The sequence below is a fragment of the Lithobates pipiens genome, unplaced genomic scaffold, assembly GCF_037356315.1.
Source record: "Lithobates pipiens isolate NorthernLeopardFrog02 unplaced genomic scaffold, aLitPip1_a1.2 Scaffold_18, whole genome shotgun sequence".
NCBI classification, from domain to species: Eukaryota; Metazoa; Chordata; class Amphibia; order Anura; family Ranidae; genus Lithobates; species Lithobates pipiens.
Genome location: NW_027507758.1, coordinates 569,308,111 through 569,325,058, shown reverse-complemented (window position 1 = coordinate 569,325,058; position 16,948 = coordinate 569,308,111). Strand labels below are relative to the sequence as shown.

The window sequence follows — 16,948 nt, the reverse complement described above, 5'->3', positions numbered from 1 at the left end:
TCGGCAGAATGGCATGGCTGGGCAAAGACAGACAGTAAGAAACATGCCCCAGGACACACTTAACCCCTCTCTGCCCCCTAGTGGTTAACCCCTTCACTGCCAGTGACATTTTTACACTAATCAATGCAATTTTATAGCATTGATAGCTTTATTAATGCCAATGGTAATGCAAATGTGTCAAAATTACTAGCCATTACTAGTAAAAAAAAATATTAATACAAATGCCATAAATCTATCCCCTATTTTGTAGACGCTATAACTTTTGCGTAAACCAATCAATAAACGCTTATTGCGATTTTTTTTAACAAATATATGTCAAAGAATACATATTGGCCTAAACTGATGAAAAAAATATATATATATATATATATATTTTTTGGGGATATTTATTATAGCAAAAAGTAAAAAATAATGCGTTTTTTTTTCAAAATTGTCGCTCTTTGTTTATAGCGCAAAAAATAAAAACCACAGAGGTGATCAAATACCACCAAAAGAAAGCTCTATTTGTGGGGAAAAAAAGGACATCAAGTTGTTTGGGTACAACATCGCACAACTGCGCAATTGTCAGTTAAAGCGACGCAGTGCCGAATCGCAAAAAGTGCTCTGGTAAGGAAATCCTTCCGGGGCTGAAGTGGTTAAACTAGCTGAAATAGAGTTCAAAACTAACTTTAGTTAGTATAAAGTATTACTTTATTGAAAGAGTAGTTGATGCTTGAAATAGACATCTAGCAAAAGTAGTGAGTCAGCCAACAATAAGTGAATTTAAACACGCTTGGGACAAGCATAGATCTACAGTGGTGTGAAAAAGTGTTTGCCCCCTTCCTCATTTCCTGTTCCTTTGCATGTTTGTCACACTTAAGTGTTTCGGAACATCAAACCAATTTAAACAATAGTCAAGGACAACACAAGTAAACACAAAATGCAATTTGTAAATGAAGGTGTTTATTATTAAAGGTGAAAAAAAATCCAAACCATCATGGCCCTGTGTGAAAAAGTGATTGCCCCCTAAACCTAATAACTGGTTGGGCCACCCTTAGCAGCAACAACTGCAACCAAGCTTTTGCGATAACGTGCAATGAGGCTTTTACAGCGTCCTGGAGGAATTTTGGCCCACTCATCTTTGCAGAATTGTCCTAATTCAGTTACATTAGAGGGTTTTCGAGCATGAACGGCCTTTTTAAGGTCATACCACAACATCTCAATAGGATTCAGGTCAGGACTTTGGCTAGGCCACTCCAAAGTCTTCATTTTGTTTTTCTTCAGCCATTCGGTGGTGGACTTGCTGGTGTGTTTAGGATCATTGTCCTGCTGCAGAACCCAAGTTCGTTTCAGCTTGAGTACACGAACAGATGGTCGGACATTCTCCTTCAGGATCTCTTGGTAGACAGCAGAATTCATAGTTCCTTTTATCACGGCAAGTCTTCCAGGTCCTGAAGCAGCAAAGCAGCCCCAGACCATCACACTACCACCACCATATTTTACTGTTGGTATAATGTTCTTTTTATGAAATGCAGTGTTCCTTCTACGCCAGATATACTTGGACACACACCTTCCAAAGAGTTCCACTTTTGTCTCATCGGTCCACAGAATGTTGTCCCAAAAGTCTTGGGGATCATCAAGATGTGTTGTGGAGAAATTGAGACGAGCTTTGATGTTCTTTTTGCTCAGCAGTGGTTTTCTCCTTGGAACTCTGCCATGCAGGCCATTTTTGCCCAGTCTTTTCCTGATGGTGGAGGCATGAACGCTGACCTTAACTGAGGCAAGTGAGGCCTGCAGTTCCTTGGACGTTGTTGTGGGGTCTTTTGTGACCTCTTGGATGAGTCGTCGCTGCGCTCTTGGGGTAATTTTGGGCGGCCGGCCACTCCTGGGAAGGTTCACCACTGTTCCATGTCTTCGCCATTTGTGGATAATGGCTCTCACTGTGGTTTGCTGGATTCCCAAAGCTTTGGAAATGGCTTTATAACCCTTTCCAGACTGATAGATCTCAATTACTTTCTTTCTCAATTGTTCCTGAATTTCTTTGGGTCTCGGCATGATGTGTAGCTTTTAAGGATCTTCTGGTGGACCTTACTGTGTCAAGCAGCTCCTATTTAAGTGATACCTTGATTGCGAACAGGTGTGGCAATAATCAGGCCTGGGTGTGGCTAGAGAAATTGAACTCAGGTGTGGACAACCACAGTTATAGTATGTTTTAACAAGGGGGGCAATCACTTTTTCACACAGGGCCATGATGGTTTGGATTTTTTTTCACCTTTAATAATAAACACCTTCATTTACAAATTGCATTTTGTGTTTACTTGTGTTGTCCTTGACTATTGTTTAAATTGGTTTGATGTTCCGAAACACTTAAGTGTGACAAACATGCAAAGGAACAGGAAATGAGGAAGGGGGCAAACACTTTTTCACACCACTGTATACTCAGAAAAAAAAGCATAAATCATAAGTAAATAAATAAATAAAAAGAGGAAAATTTTATGAACCATTTAGTCTTTTTTCTGCCATCACTCTTCCATATTTCTACTCATCAAATTTAGTTTCCTTTTTTTAAATAGACATTTATTATAGGTGCATCATGGTGCTCACTTTTAAAGCATGTATTTTGGCAACCAGCGCTGGGGCCCGTGTCAATAAGCTTTTGCTTGCTTCAAATGGGTTTTACATTGGTATGCAAGTCTATAGTTTTGCACAACCTGCTTACAGTCGGGCTAATGCAGGTCAGAAGGAAGTCGCGTACAGAACTAATACACCTGTCAATGACTTCTGTATGATCTCAGAAGTGTCTCACTGATAGCATCAAGTCACCACATATTGAAAATGCTATTCAATACATTTTTAATATTCAAAGCAAACTCATCCATCCATCCATGTCTCCATGCTTTACTTTGTTGAAAAACACCACCGTAGCATTTTTAGCCATGGACATCTTGAAAAAGGGCAGGTGATCCATGTAGCATTTACTTCCTGGAATCAATCTGCCCTTAGCTCAGACTTACAGGAAGGAGGGTATTCTTAGTTAAGAAAACCCCTCCTCCCTGAAAGAAAAAAAATGCCCATGAAGGCTCCTTGGATGTATGTATAGTAAATTGAGTGCAGCACAAATTAAATCTTTCAAAGGTGGATGAAACAAGTGCAAAGATGCAAGATAGTGCAGCACAATTTAAATCTTTTAAAAAGTTAATTAAGCATAAAATGCAAAAAGTCCACTGTAAGGGAAATCTCCAAAGTCCAGTATCTCAGTTCAATTCATATTGATACAAATAAATCACTCAAGTGTCCTCAAAATAAATTTGTGCTTTAGTGTTCATCCTCCACCAGGTGAATAACCTGATCATCTTAAGCCCAAAATAAGACAGCGTATGATATGTGATACTCCAGGCTTGAGTGTGAAGAGGTATAAACAGAAGAAAGGATAAATTCAAGGGGAAAAAAACAAGCTCGCAGACAACCAAATCAACCTGTCTAATGCCGCGTACACACAATCTGATTTTCCGACAAATGTTGGATGTGAGCTTGTTGGCGGAAAGTCCGACCGTGTGTATGCTCCTTCGAACATTTGTTGTCAGACTTTCCGCCAACAATGTTGGCTAGCAGGTTCTCTCATTTTTTCCTCCAACAAATGTTTGTTGTCGGACTTTTCGATCATGTGTACACAAGGCCATCGGACAAAAGTCCATGCATGCTCGGAATCAAGTACGAGCCGGAAGCGCTCGGTCTTGTAAAAATAGCGTTTGTAATGGAGATATCACGTACGTCACTACGTTCAAAATTGTTGGCCAACATTTGTGTGACCGTGTTTATTCAAGACAAGTTGGAGCCAACATCCTTCGGACAAAAATTCACGGTTTTGTTGTCGGAAAGTCCGATCATGTGTACGGGGCATAACAGTATGCATTAAAAGCAGGGGTTTAGTCTGCACACATTTGCAAATGCATGCGTAAGCCACAGAGCCTCGCCACGGCACCCTGGTATCTGTGGCCCCTAACACTAGATTATAAGTGTCTCCACAGTGCAGGCACATGCATTCTGATGGATGGGTAAGGGCAGGACTGAAGGGGAGCCCACCACTTCTTAAAGGTACAGGAGCACATTGAGCACCCAGCATGTATCTCAATGGCTGCGAATGTGTCAGTGCGTTGCCTGACCAATATACAGTGATACAAAAAAAGCTCCGCTGCCCGCTTCTATAGCTGGCCCTTGGATTTATCCTTGGCTCTGTTTATACCTTATGTCTCCCTCCAATTCTGCTTACTGCGATGGACAACTATAGATGGGGACAGTGGCGTTTTTTTGTATCATTGTATATTGTTGACGCGTTTTACCAAACCCACAAGGCTTAGTCATATGACCTTTATGACTAAGCTATGTTGGCGGAGTGAAATGCATAAGAGTGGTGTGGCCTGTGAGGAGCCCAGGCTGAGGCCGTTTTCCATTAACTTACACAGCAAATGGGCTGTTCAGGAGTGTGGCATCCTTGAGTTACATTCTGTTCAACAGGCTAGGGTGGGCGCTTCAAATGCCGAAACCCAGGTATAGTGGATTACCTGAGTAATTTTGTATGGGCACTTGGGACAGTGTTCCGAGAGGTTGAGAAGGGCCGCAGGATGCTGTGATGTTTACTGTAAGCCATGTGCAGCATTTTGCCGGTCACTCCCACCAGCTGTGATCTTCTTGCATTGAATAGAGAAGCACAGAGACCCAGTGATGGTATCACTGAGTGTAATATAAGGTTTGTGATAAAAATGAAGTGTTATATAAAAATGGAATAAACATGTTGAAAAGAGGAACCAGAGAAGGCAAAGTAAAGTATACGTAGATTAAACTTCTTAAAGAAGACAAAAAAAGAGGAACGCCAAAATAATACCTATTACATGGGGCATGAATATGAAACAGGTAATATTGTGGTGTTATAGGGTTTCTTATAGGGTTTCTTTTTGTCTCATTTACACATAATGACCTTCCAAATGCCAGCCTCTGTTTCTATATCTTGGGATATGCGAGACTACGCTGTATCTGAGTTGGAGCGAGTGCATTAAGCCATTGCTCTATGAGACCGAAGTTTGTTCAGGTGAGATTGGAAGCTGGTGTCAAGTTGTCCCCAGGCGTTCATAGATTACTCACTTTCACCTAAAATTTAACCTGCAGAACGCTGTAAAAAATGCATTCAAATCAGAATCCAAATTGATTTGCACACAAACTCTCTGCTTGCCTAAACCGGCATCAATACGAGGGAGGACGCCTATATGAATGAGTTGATTTAATGACCAGACTTACACAAAGTACTTTCCTCCAGAAGAAGTGCAATTTGGAAAATGGCATAAGGTAATTCTGGAGCCCGATCCTGCCTAAAGCGCCAGTACTGATGTGGAAACAGACCGTGTCAATGACGAAGTTTGGTGAGCTTATTTATATTCTGAAAAGCGGCGGAAGGAATCCCTTTTATCTATTATGCAAGGGCTACGGAGCCAATCAGCTGGAAAAAACTCCACATCGCTGGCAGGTACAGGTAATACTCATTAGGGAAATCCCCTGTACTTAGGGAGGTACAGAGAAATGCATTTTCTGCTGGTAGGTTAAAGTTACAGTGTATGTCCAGGCAGGACTTAAAGTAAAACTAAAAGCAACTTTTTTTCCCATTTTGTATAGCGTAAGAGAGGGTTATAACTAGGGTTGCACTGATACCAGTATCGGTGCCAATACAAAGCATTTGCTCGAGGAACGGTACTCGTGCAAGTGCTCCAATACCTGAAACTGATACCTTCAGGCTCGGTTCTTTAAAAAAAAAATTACCGATTGTTAAGGAGCGGGGCTGCGGCGTGACTCATTCAGATGTTAGTGGGATTCCACTGTGAAAAGAAGTGTAAACATGTGTAAACAATTGGACAATTGGAGGTGTAAACAGAAAAAAAAAGCAGCCTGACAATGTTTATCAACAACATTGCTCATCCGCTAAAACAGAAAGGTCAAAAGAAACCTTGTTTTATTTTGTAGCTTTCTATTTATTCATCTACAGCTCAAAGGGATGAACTTCTATCTGCAGATGAAGTCAGTTTAAAGCAACCTGCCAAGTAAAAAAAAAGTTTTTGTTTTTCAAATCTTTCTCTGTTTAACCCCTTAATAACACTTAATTTACTCTAATCATTATCCTTCCTTATTTAATTATTATTTTACTGCTGATTTTTTTTTGTTCACTTCTTTTTTATAAACTAAACTATAAGGCCTCATGCACACTGCTGCTGTTAAACTCAAATTTTTGTGAGTTTAGGCATTTTTTTTCTGCCCTTAAACGCCCCTCTATGTTATGTCCTATGTGTCCATGCACACATGGACATTTTTATCATTTTATCAGCCGAGGACTTTATAGGCTGATAACATTTTCTGAATGCCCAAAAAACGTGTTCAGGAGCGGGACCACAAAAAATGCTAAATGCTCATAAACGCGTGTAAACGTTAGGCACATTTAACGTTTATTTATTTCAATGGCCGGAATAAATAAAAATTCTTGACAATGAAATAAACTCCCAAACTCTGTCAAACTTACCTAAACTGTTTTGAAAAAATGCAGTTTAGGCAAGTTTATAATGCTGATTTTCTCCTTTGTGCATGATGCTTTAATAATTACAACATTTGTTTTGTTTTTGTTTGCTTAGTTCGTTAATATTTTTACACCTTTAAGCCCTTGTACACACGGTCGGAGATTCCAACGGAATGTGTCCGATCGGACCATTTTGTCGGATATTCTGACTGTGTGTGGTCTCCATCAGACTGTTTCCGTCGGAGTATACTTGTTGGTAAAATTTTCCGACAAAATGCTCCGATCGGAATACTCCGATCATGTGTAGAGAATTCCGATCGGACAAAGTGCCACGCATGCTCAGATCAAATTCCTACACCAAAGCTATTGGCTACTAGCGTCATCACGTTCTGAACGATCGGATTTTCCGACAACTTTGTCCGACCGTGTGTATGCAACAGTTTCGGACAAAATCCGTCAGACAAAATCCGACGGATTTGGTTGTCGGAATGTCCGACCGTGTGTACAAGGGCTTACATATATTTACACATTTCACATTGAAAAAAGTGCAAAATTTGTAAAATATAAATGTATTTCATATGTAAATAACTTTTCAATGCTTTGTACCATTGCTGCCAGTTGAAATATAAACAAATCAGTTGCCGGTGATGTGTCGAATACTGTCCCCCATCGGATAGTGTCTGCCCTGTACTGCGCTTGCGCAGTATGGAGGACAAGGAGACGCCCGAAGGTCTCCGAAGAGGAACGGCGCCTGCACACTGAGTCCAGGTTCAAGCCCCACCATCCAAGTGGACATAGAGTTAGAATAAAAAATAGCCGAGCGAAGCGAGGCTGTGCCCGAAGTGTGGCGAGCCCGCGAGGGGCCCTGTTACTATGTGCTACCGTATGCCCACTTGGATGGTGGGGCTTGCACCTGGACTCAGTGCGCAGGCGCCGTTCTTCTTCGGAGACTTTCGGAGTCTCCTTCTCCTCCGTACTGCGCAAGCGCTGCGCCTACGCAGTACGGGGCGGACACTATCCAATGGCCGGTCAGTTTTTGACGGCGGCAGGTATCGGTAATTGGTATTGAGGAGTACTAAAAAAAAAAGTACCAGTATCAGTACTCGTACGCGCTGTAAAAAAATGTCATTGGTGCATCCCTAGTTATAACACAATTTCCTGGTGCCTCCATGGCAGAATACACATGGTTGGTTGCTCTGCCCACAACCAACCCACAGGACCACTATAAAAGAAAGAGTTGTCCCCCAAAATGTCATTCTTTTTTCTGTCCTCAAGCCTGCAGGTTCACCCGGATCAGCCCTTACCTCACCACCATGTTGGTTCATGCTCCCCTGTAGTGTAGAGTCCCAGGACGTAGGCTGCTAAATGCGCCCTTAAGTATTTTTTCTGTGGATCTTTTTTGGGGCACAAGGGGCCACGGGGTCAGATCTTCTCTTTCCGCCTTCCCCTGGTCTTCTACTTTATTGTGGAAGCTATCCCAGTGGCGGTTTGATTAAAATCAACAAAGGATATTTCATGGATATGCATCTGCATTACTCCCAGGAGGTGACAGCAGTTTCTTATTTAGAGTTCCTATGGGATACCTCATGGCACCTCCATTATGATGGGATCTGCTCCCCTGGGAGACACGCTTCCATGCTGCTTCATACCCCCTTATCCTCTGGTCTCTTCAACGCTTCATGCCTGCCTCCTGGGGCTCCTTTTCCCAATTTCAGAAGGAAAGACCTTGACGACGCTGGATGACATCATCAGTGCATGCGTGATGGTTGAATGAAGCCATCAGCAGCCATCTTGGTACACCCAATGTAGGTGTGGGTTTTATCACAGTTGACTGAGAACTTGTCAGAAGTTATCATGCTGATAACAGAAGAATGCAGCAGGAGAAAGCCACAGGACTTAGAGCTTTGAAGAGAGATAAGAAAACACTGCAGATATATGTGCTCCGCTCAAATTACATGAATCAGGTTTACATATACTTTATATATATTTTAAAGCAGGGGTGCCCAACCTGCAGTACGCGGGCAGAATGAGACTAAGGAAGGCTATGAATTCGGCCCAACAAAAAAATCATAAACTTACTTAAAAATGTTGATATTTTTGGGGAATTTTTTGTAAAAATGTGTTTACACTTAGGGAACACATGTGACAAAAGTAAAATTGTAAAGTGTCTCTTTTATAGGTTTTAACTTTCCCACGAAAAATCTCCCACTCTTCACAATCGCGCCTTATTCATGTCAGTTTTCGGTGGCACCTATTTTTCTGAGCAACCATTTTCAAAGATGAAGCACACGCAGGGCAAAATGAGAACCAAAATATCAGAGAATACATTGAGAATTGCAATTACATCTATTGAAGCAGATATTGATGTGTTGGTTTATCAAAAACAGATATCTCACTACTTTTATGTTGCCCTCTTTTACTTTTATAATATAAAATAACAAACAAAAATGTTATTATTTATTTAGCTTTATTACTCTGATAGGTATAGTCAGAGAAAAAAAGTATTTGATCCCCTGCTGATTTTGTAAATTTGCTCACTGACAAAGAAATGATCAGTTTATAATTTTAATGGCAGGTTTATTTTAACAGGAAGAGACAGAATAACAACAAACATATCCAAAAAAACGCATTTCAAAAAAGTTATAAATTGATTTGCATTTTAATGAGTGAAATAAGTATTTGACTCCTTCACAAAACATGACTTAGTACTTTGTGGCAAAACCTTTGTTGGTAATCACAGAGGTCAGACGTTTCTTGTAGTTGGCCACCATGTCTGTAGACATCTCAGGAGGGATTTTGTCCCACTCCTCTTTGCATATCCTCTCCACGTCATTAAAGAGGAGTTCCACCTCCCCCAGCAAAAAATGTAAAGTCAACAGCTACACATACTGTAGCTTCTGACATTTAATATTAGGACACTTACCTGTCCTGGAATCCAGCGATGTCTGCACCCTAGCTCTCGGGTTCTACAGCCACCATTCGTAGTGAGGAAATTCGGCAGTGAAGCCTTTATGGCTTCACAGCCGGTTCCCTACTGCCCATTCACGAAGCATGCTGTGGAGGAGGAGGGGGCCAAACTTCCACGTGATCACACCGCAACATGATTTCTCGGAAGTGGGGACGGGTACCTGTCAAAAAGAGGTACCAGTTCCACCCTCGTCCTTGACAGGTGCCAAATGTGGCACCAGAGGAGGGGAGGAGGCTGATAAGCTGAGCTTCATTTTTGGGTGGAACTCCACTTTAAGGTTTCGAGGCTGATGTTTGGTAACTCGAACCTGCAGCTTCCTCCACATATTTTCTATGGGATTAAGTTCTGGAGACTGGCTAGGGAACTCCAGGACCTTAATGTGCTTCTTCTTCAGCCACTTCTTTGTTGCCTTGGCCCTGTGTTTTGGGTCATTGTCATGCTGGAATACCCAGCCACAACCCATTTTCAATGCCCTGGCTGAGGGAAGGAGGTTCTCACCCAAGATTTGATGGTACATGGCCCCTGTCCATCGTCCCTTTGATGCAGTAAAGTTGTCCTGTCTCCTTAGCAGAAAAACACCCACAAAGCATGATGTTTCCACCTTCATGTTTGATGGTTGGGATGGTGTTTCTGGTGGTCATAGGCAGCATTCCTCCTCCTCCAAACACAGCGACTGGCTTGCACAGAGTCCTGATCTCAACCCAATAGAACACCTTTGGGTTGAATTAGAGCAGAGACTGCGAGCCAGGCCTTCTCATCCAACACCAGTGCTTGACCTTACAAATGTCCTTCTGGAAGAATGGTCATACATTCCCATAGACACACTCCTAAACCTTGTGGACAGACTTCCTAGAAGAGTTGAAGCTGTTATAGCTGCAAAGGGTGGGCCAACTCAATATTGAACCCTACGGACTAAGACTGGGACGCCCATTAAAGTTCATGTGCGTTTTGACAACATAGTGCATGTACAGCACTTTATTGGCTGCTCCTACCAACCTTGAACTGAATGCATTGCATAGAAAAGAAACGAGACCTAGAAATGATTTTAGTTAAAAATGCAATCAACATGTTCATGGGGAGGGCTAAACCAGGGATGGCAAAATATAAGCAAAATATATAAAGTAGTATTCATCGAATGAAACAGCGCATACAACCTCATGTACAACAAGTGTTGCATAGTGCTTGTGCTGATCATTAGGATGGGTGCTGGAGTGAGGACAGGCGGACATATCCCTTTGTGTTTTGTGTGGGCAGCCATTAACTGGCTCTACAGGGGCACCTTTCACACCTTCATGTGGCCTTTGATCACACAAATATGGCATGGGGGGAAGTTAAAAATGTGAAAATTGTTATAAAAAAAAAACCTCCTGGACAAATTTGTAACAATAAGGCCCCATTCATACTACATGCAGTGAGAATATGAGCTCCCGCTTGCATTTATTTATATATAAATACCCTGTTTCCCCGAAAATAAGACCTAGCGTGATTGTCTGTGATGGCTGCAATATAAGCCCTACCCCCCAAATAACCCCTACCCTGTTCCCCAAAAATAAGCCCTACCCTGAAAATAAGACCCACAAGGGCTTATTTGGGGGGTAGGGCTTATATTGCAGCCATCACCAACAATCACGCTAGGTCTTATTTTTGGGGAAATAGGGTATGTTGGAATGCTGCTATATATGAACTAAAACCAAAATGAATGTGAATATGTGATTAAAAGGTTTTTTTGTGGAACTGCTGCAACCACTAACCAAGTGTACTGACACACTTATAAGTATATAACAATAACATACTAAATGGTCCACTGTCTCTTTAACCGCTTTAGCCTCGGAAGATTTGGCTGCTGAACGACCAGACCTTTTTTTGCGATTTGGCACTGTATCATTTAACTGACAATTGTGCGGTTGTACCCAAACAAAACGTCCTTTTTTTCCCCACGAATAGAGCTTTCTTTTGGTGGTATGTGATCATCTCTGCGGTTTTTATTTTTTTGTGATATAAACAAAATAAAGCATACATTTAAAAAAGAAAAACACAAGATTTTGTACTTTTTGCTATAATAAATACCCCCATTTTTTTTTTAAAGCACATGGGCTGATATGTAGTCTTCTACATATTTTTGGTAATAAAAATCTCTAAAAAGCGTATATTGATTGGTTTGCGCAAAAGTTATTGCATCTACAAAATAGGGTATAGATTTATAGCATTTTTATTATTATTCTTTTTTTTACTAGTAATGGTGGCGATCTGCCAATTTTGACACATTTTTGGGACCATTGACATTTATACAGCGATCAGTGCTATAAAAATGCTGTAATCAGTGCTATAAAATACAGTAAAAATGTCACTGGCAGTGAAGGGGTTAACACTAGGGACTGATCAAGGGGTTAAATGTGTTCCCTGCTACGTGTTCTAACTGAAGGGGGGATGGGACTTGCTAGGGGAAGAGATAGATCAGTGTTCATACTTTGTATGAACACACGATCTGTCCCTTCTCCCCTCAGAGAACCGTGAACTTTGTGTTTATACACAGAGATCCTGGTTCTCACCACGTCGCAAGCAATTGCGGGAGCCTGGCGCTTGCTCCCCTAGTGGCCACATTTAGAAGCGACATAACATGACAGCGTTTCACGTAGCCGAGCCATGTTGTCGCAGTAAAATTGCGCAAAATTGCATAAAATTGCGCCGGCTGGTCGGCAAGAAAATGCAAAAAAAAAAATGTAAATCACCAATATAGGCATGCAAGTGATGCTACCTTGCACTACAGTATCATGGCAGTCACATGATCATAAATCTTGCCCCGCCTCTTGAAATCTTAAACCCCTTAAATGGCCGTTTGGCGCCAGCTCCAAGGGGTTAATAAATAATTTTATTTAAATAAATAAATAAATAATTTTAAATAAATTACAGCATGCGCTATGAGAGTTCTCCCTTTCTTCATTTGAGCTACATGTTGAGCGAAAGCAGTGGGGACCGAGCCCATAAATGGACCCCTCATGTGAAGTGGCTTTTATTAGCTAGAAGTGGAGTTGCAAGAGCCACACAATAAAGCACAAGTGACCCATTTTATATAGGTCAGACTTTAAGGTGAGCGGGCACTGCACCCATTGGTGGATTGGTGAATTAGGGTGCTGAAGCACACTCCTTTGAGCACTATTGGAAATTATATTATTACTTCACAGAATGAGCATTTTGTTGTGCGACAGATGCAGCAACATTGCAATGCATTTCTACAACAGATCCCACCCCTAAACCCTGCATTCTGTATAATAGGCATCCCAAATCCCTGCACTCTGTACATATCGCACTCCTAAATTTTGCAATCTGTGTATAGCTCACCCCTAAACCCTGCACTCTGTACACAGCACACCCCTAAACCCCGCACTGTGCACAAAGCACACCCATAAACCCTGCACTCTGTACATAGTCCACCCTGAACTCTGCCATCTCTAAGTAGCACACCCCTTAGCCTTTTGTGGGCAACCATACTGCTCATGCAGCCCACAGTGTAATTGGGTTTGACACCCCTGCTCTAAAGGAAGTTTCTAGAGCTTAGTGAGGCAGAATTGAAATAACCAACCTGAATATTCATCAGAGCCTAGCTCTGGAGAGGTGTGCTCAGATGAAGGCTGGGGAAGCTAGTAAATAAGCTGGAGGCCTGGAGAGACGGTTCTTTTCCCTGGACGAGAGTCTCAAGCTACTAGGGCTGATGCCCTAGCAGGCAGCCTGTGGACTGATTTGTTGATTTTGGGGGTCTCAGCTGCGGCAGAACCTCACCACAAGCAATCTGGTCTGGAGAAAGGATTGTCTCCCTCACTGGTTGGTGGCCAGAGTATGCTGGAAGGTAGCAGTTGTCCTGGGGTTCCAGGGTAATGATCCTGAATTGATTCTTGGTGACTGTGTGCTTTTGGGGTATACTGTATGTACCAGTGGAAGCTTTGGACTGAGACAGCCGCTGTACTGTTTGTAAAAGAACCAGTTAATATCAGTGGCCCTGAGCTAGTAGCGCTACAGCTGCATATTGCATGTCAAGAATTCATCCATGCACACTTGTAAAACTACTTTAAAGCTGCAGCTTTATTAATTAAAAAAAAAAATAGATATTCTTCTCCAAAGTTCAATTTAGAAGGTTCTTTTTTAAATGCATTCAATCACAAAATGACTTGGAGAATGACTTGAAGGATTGCTGGACTCTCTTTGTGCTTATGTTTTAGGATAACTGGGTGTGCAGCTCTGGTTATGGTTATTTCTATCATCTGTCACCATCTGGACCTTCCCAAACGGTACTGGGCTCGTTCAAGAACAACGTGGCTGAATCCTGTACAAGGTGAGGAAAGAACCCTGAATGAAACTGGATGTAGTAAATTAGTATCACTTATGCCGCGTACAAACGACTGGATTTTCTGGCAGAAAAGGTTTGACGGAATCATTCCGTCGGATATTACGATCATGTGTGGGCTTCATCTGATTTTTTTCTTAAAAAATTCAGACGGATTTAGAAATAGAACATGTTTCAAATCCGTCCGACGGAATCAAATTCTTTCAGAAAAAAACGTTTGTCTGTATTCTGGCCCGACGGACCAAATATGACACAAGGGAACGTATTGGCTACTGGCTATTGAACTTCCTTTTCTAATCCCGTCGTACGCCATCACGTTCAAAATGAATGGATTGCGGTGTGGGCAAGTCCATTTGGTCGGAAGTCTGTCGGAACTCCATTGGGAAGACTGTCGGATGCTTTTCTGGCGGCCGTGTGTACGTGGCATAACACTTTGCTTAGTCACTTAGTAGTTATATAGTCAATGTGGATTTCCAGCCAAAGTCCAAGATGGAGCAGTGAGGGTTCATTTAGGATACTGGACAAGGTGCAGTAAGTCAAACAGAGATGCCTAGGATGGCAAGGTTGGCATTTGCCAGATAGAATGGTCTGTCTGCCTAAAGGACATAGTTGGATGATGTGAAATACTGGTGTCTGTACATACTGCCTTCCCTAGTTATGTTGATCCATACCTGGCTTGGGAGGTTGGGAATAACTCTAGTAGCCTCTGCTACTACAGTGATCCTTGTTATCTACCAGGTCCCGCCCTGAGCAACTTCCCTGCCACATGGTGACCATAGGGGGTTTCTCGCTTGACACGGGTGCCATTCAGAGAACATCTTCCTTTTTTTCTCAGTGAATACAAGGGGTTTTCTGTTTGGACAAAGTGTGCAGGGCAACTGCTCGGCATAGGACCTAGAAGGCAAGGATTAGGACCTAGAAGGCAAGGATCACTGTAGTAGCTGTGGCTACTATAGGGATTCTTCACTTCTACAGGGATCAGCCAGGTATGGAATATGTATACTTACATTGGTCTACACCACATGTGCAGTCAGGTGAAGGAAAACTTCAAAGAAACTCAATAGTTTTGGCCAGATGGCATTCCCGCTGAAAAAATACATTGAATGCCTGGATCACATTATATATATATATATATATATATATATATATATATATATATATTGTTTATAAGGTTTTTCCAGTGCTAACCAAACAGTATCTCAATCCATAGAAATACAGAAATGAGCAACAGACCAAAAACCGATCAACAAGTTCAAGATAATTTTACTTGTTTGTAACTAGATCAAATAAATACAGAAAACATGTTTGGGGGAAAATCTCTACCCCTTCATCAGTACCCAATGCAGGATTAAACTTGAAACAATGATCACACACATCTGTTTCGGGATAGGAATTAAACTGTCCTTGTGGTAAAACAATGTAGCAATTGCTGATCGGCAATAGAAATTCTATTGTGGTTTAGGGTGTGGTAGTAACAAGGAGGTCCAAGAGGTCTGGACCCAAAACGACTGATCAGCAGTCTCTGCGGTAGCTCAGGTTGTTCACTGGAAAACAAACAAGGGAGACAGGAGAGCCCTTGCAGGGAAGTAGGTTGGATAAATAGGAAAAAAGAGAGAATAACTAACATATGTTAGGATGCGGTCACCCTGTGGGGTAGAAATATGCAACCTCCATGCAGGATGAATTTGGTTGCTCTTGATGCCACAGGGGTCCCAATCCTGGATCCACTTGTGGGGTTCTCAGGTGGATGGTTAAACTAGGTAAGTTGGCTGAGGTCTAAAAAATCGAGTTGGTGGTCCAATTGGTAGAGGCGCCTTTTTTTGGAGGATAGCTCATGGTCATCTGATTTAATGAACATTAAGATACTTTATTTCACCAATAAAAGGCATTTTGTGGCTTTAAATTACCACTTTCTCAGGTCGGGGTGATACAGATATGTTTCACTTTTTTCATATCACTGTGTGTTCTCCAGTGGATGGGTGGAATCCAATCCATGTTTTTAGTCCACCTACAGTTACATAGATTTTCGATATGTTCACCTGGCACTTCTTTCTGTCAAGATTTTGCACAAATCAAGGCCTACTACAGGCAGAACTTCTAACCCCCATGCAAATAGAACCCATGGTGGGAATTACACCCAAGACCCCACACTTGCAGCAAACCAAGGCAAATACTTGTGTCACATGTTTTATGACATTCTGAGTTTATAAAAAAAATCATATCTATTTCTCCAACAGATCTGGCTTCTGGATCCATCCTGAATACGTGCCCATCAGCAATGAGGTCCCGGCCATGTTCCAAGACTTTACGGCCTGGAAAAGCCAAGGTGGAGCTCAGGTACCAAACAACAAACCCTATCTCTATCTCGAAATTGCGTTTAATTAGGACATGTTTCAGTGCCACCGCTTGGCACACGCCTCACAAACTGCTAATGTTTACTGCACATCTCCAAATGTCTTTTACAAATTGGCACATAGAACGGAGAAAGAAACGAGCGCTCTTTCTTCGAAATCACACAAAGACATGAGGAAAATGGCATCCCTCCTAAATGGGGAAGATTAACATACTTTAGTGTTGCAAACAATCTGGTTAAATGATTCTAATTCTCATTTCTGGCTTGGCTTGCAGTTTAAACAAAAGAATGATTGGCTACAGTTCAGAGCGGCATTAGGAAAGATTAGTAGAGACTGGGGAAAATATCCAGATAAACCTGTTAAAGGGATACTAACCTAAAATAGGGTTCTCTGGTTAAAATGTAGCTAAAGCCAAAACTTTTTTTTCCCTTTTGGATAGAGTAGAGGAGGGCAGGGGCGTACCAATATGGGGGCGGGGGGTGCGGTCCGCCCCGGGTGCCACACTTTGGGGGGGTGTCAGTGGCCAAGTGACTTTGATATGGGGGTGATTTCCGCACCCAAGTCGGGGTGACACCGTCAGATCATCTCAAGGGCATCCCTGCTGTCTCTGGTTGCTCATTTTCACTTTCGTTTTTTTTAGAACACCCCTGTGCCATGACCACAATGGACTGTTCCAGACTGTTCAGTGAGTGACTGTATTCCCTCCTGCTAGCTCCGCCTCCACCCACCACTGCTGCTGCCTGTGTGTGTCTGTC

At 42.1% G+C, this 16,948-nt stretch overlaps 1 protein-coding gene across 2 annotated transcripts in view; it reads left to right on the top strand.

Moving 5' to 3' along the window:
- Positions 1-16,948, top strand: part of PKHD1 (PKHD1 ciliary IPT domain containing fibrocystin/polyductin) — a 975,887-nt gene that overhangs the window by 536,897 nt on the left and 422,042 nt on the right. For both annotated transcript variants that reach the window (XM_077489019.1, XM_077489018.1), the window contains 2 exons: positions 13,715-13,827; positions 16,077-16,176. In XM_077489019.1, coding sequence (XP_077345145.1) covers positions 13,715-13,827; positions 16,077-16,176 — 213 coding nt within the window. The remainder of the gene's footprint in view (positions 1-13,714; positions 13,828-16,076; positions 16,177-16,948) is intronic.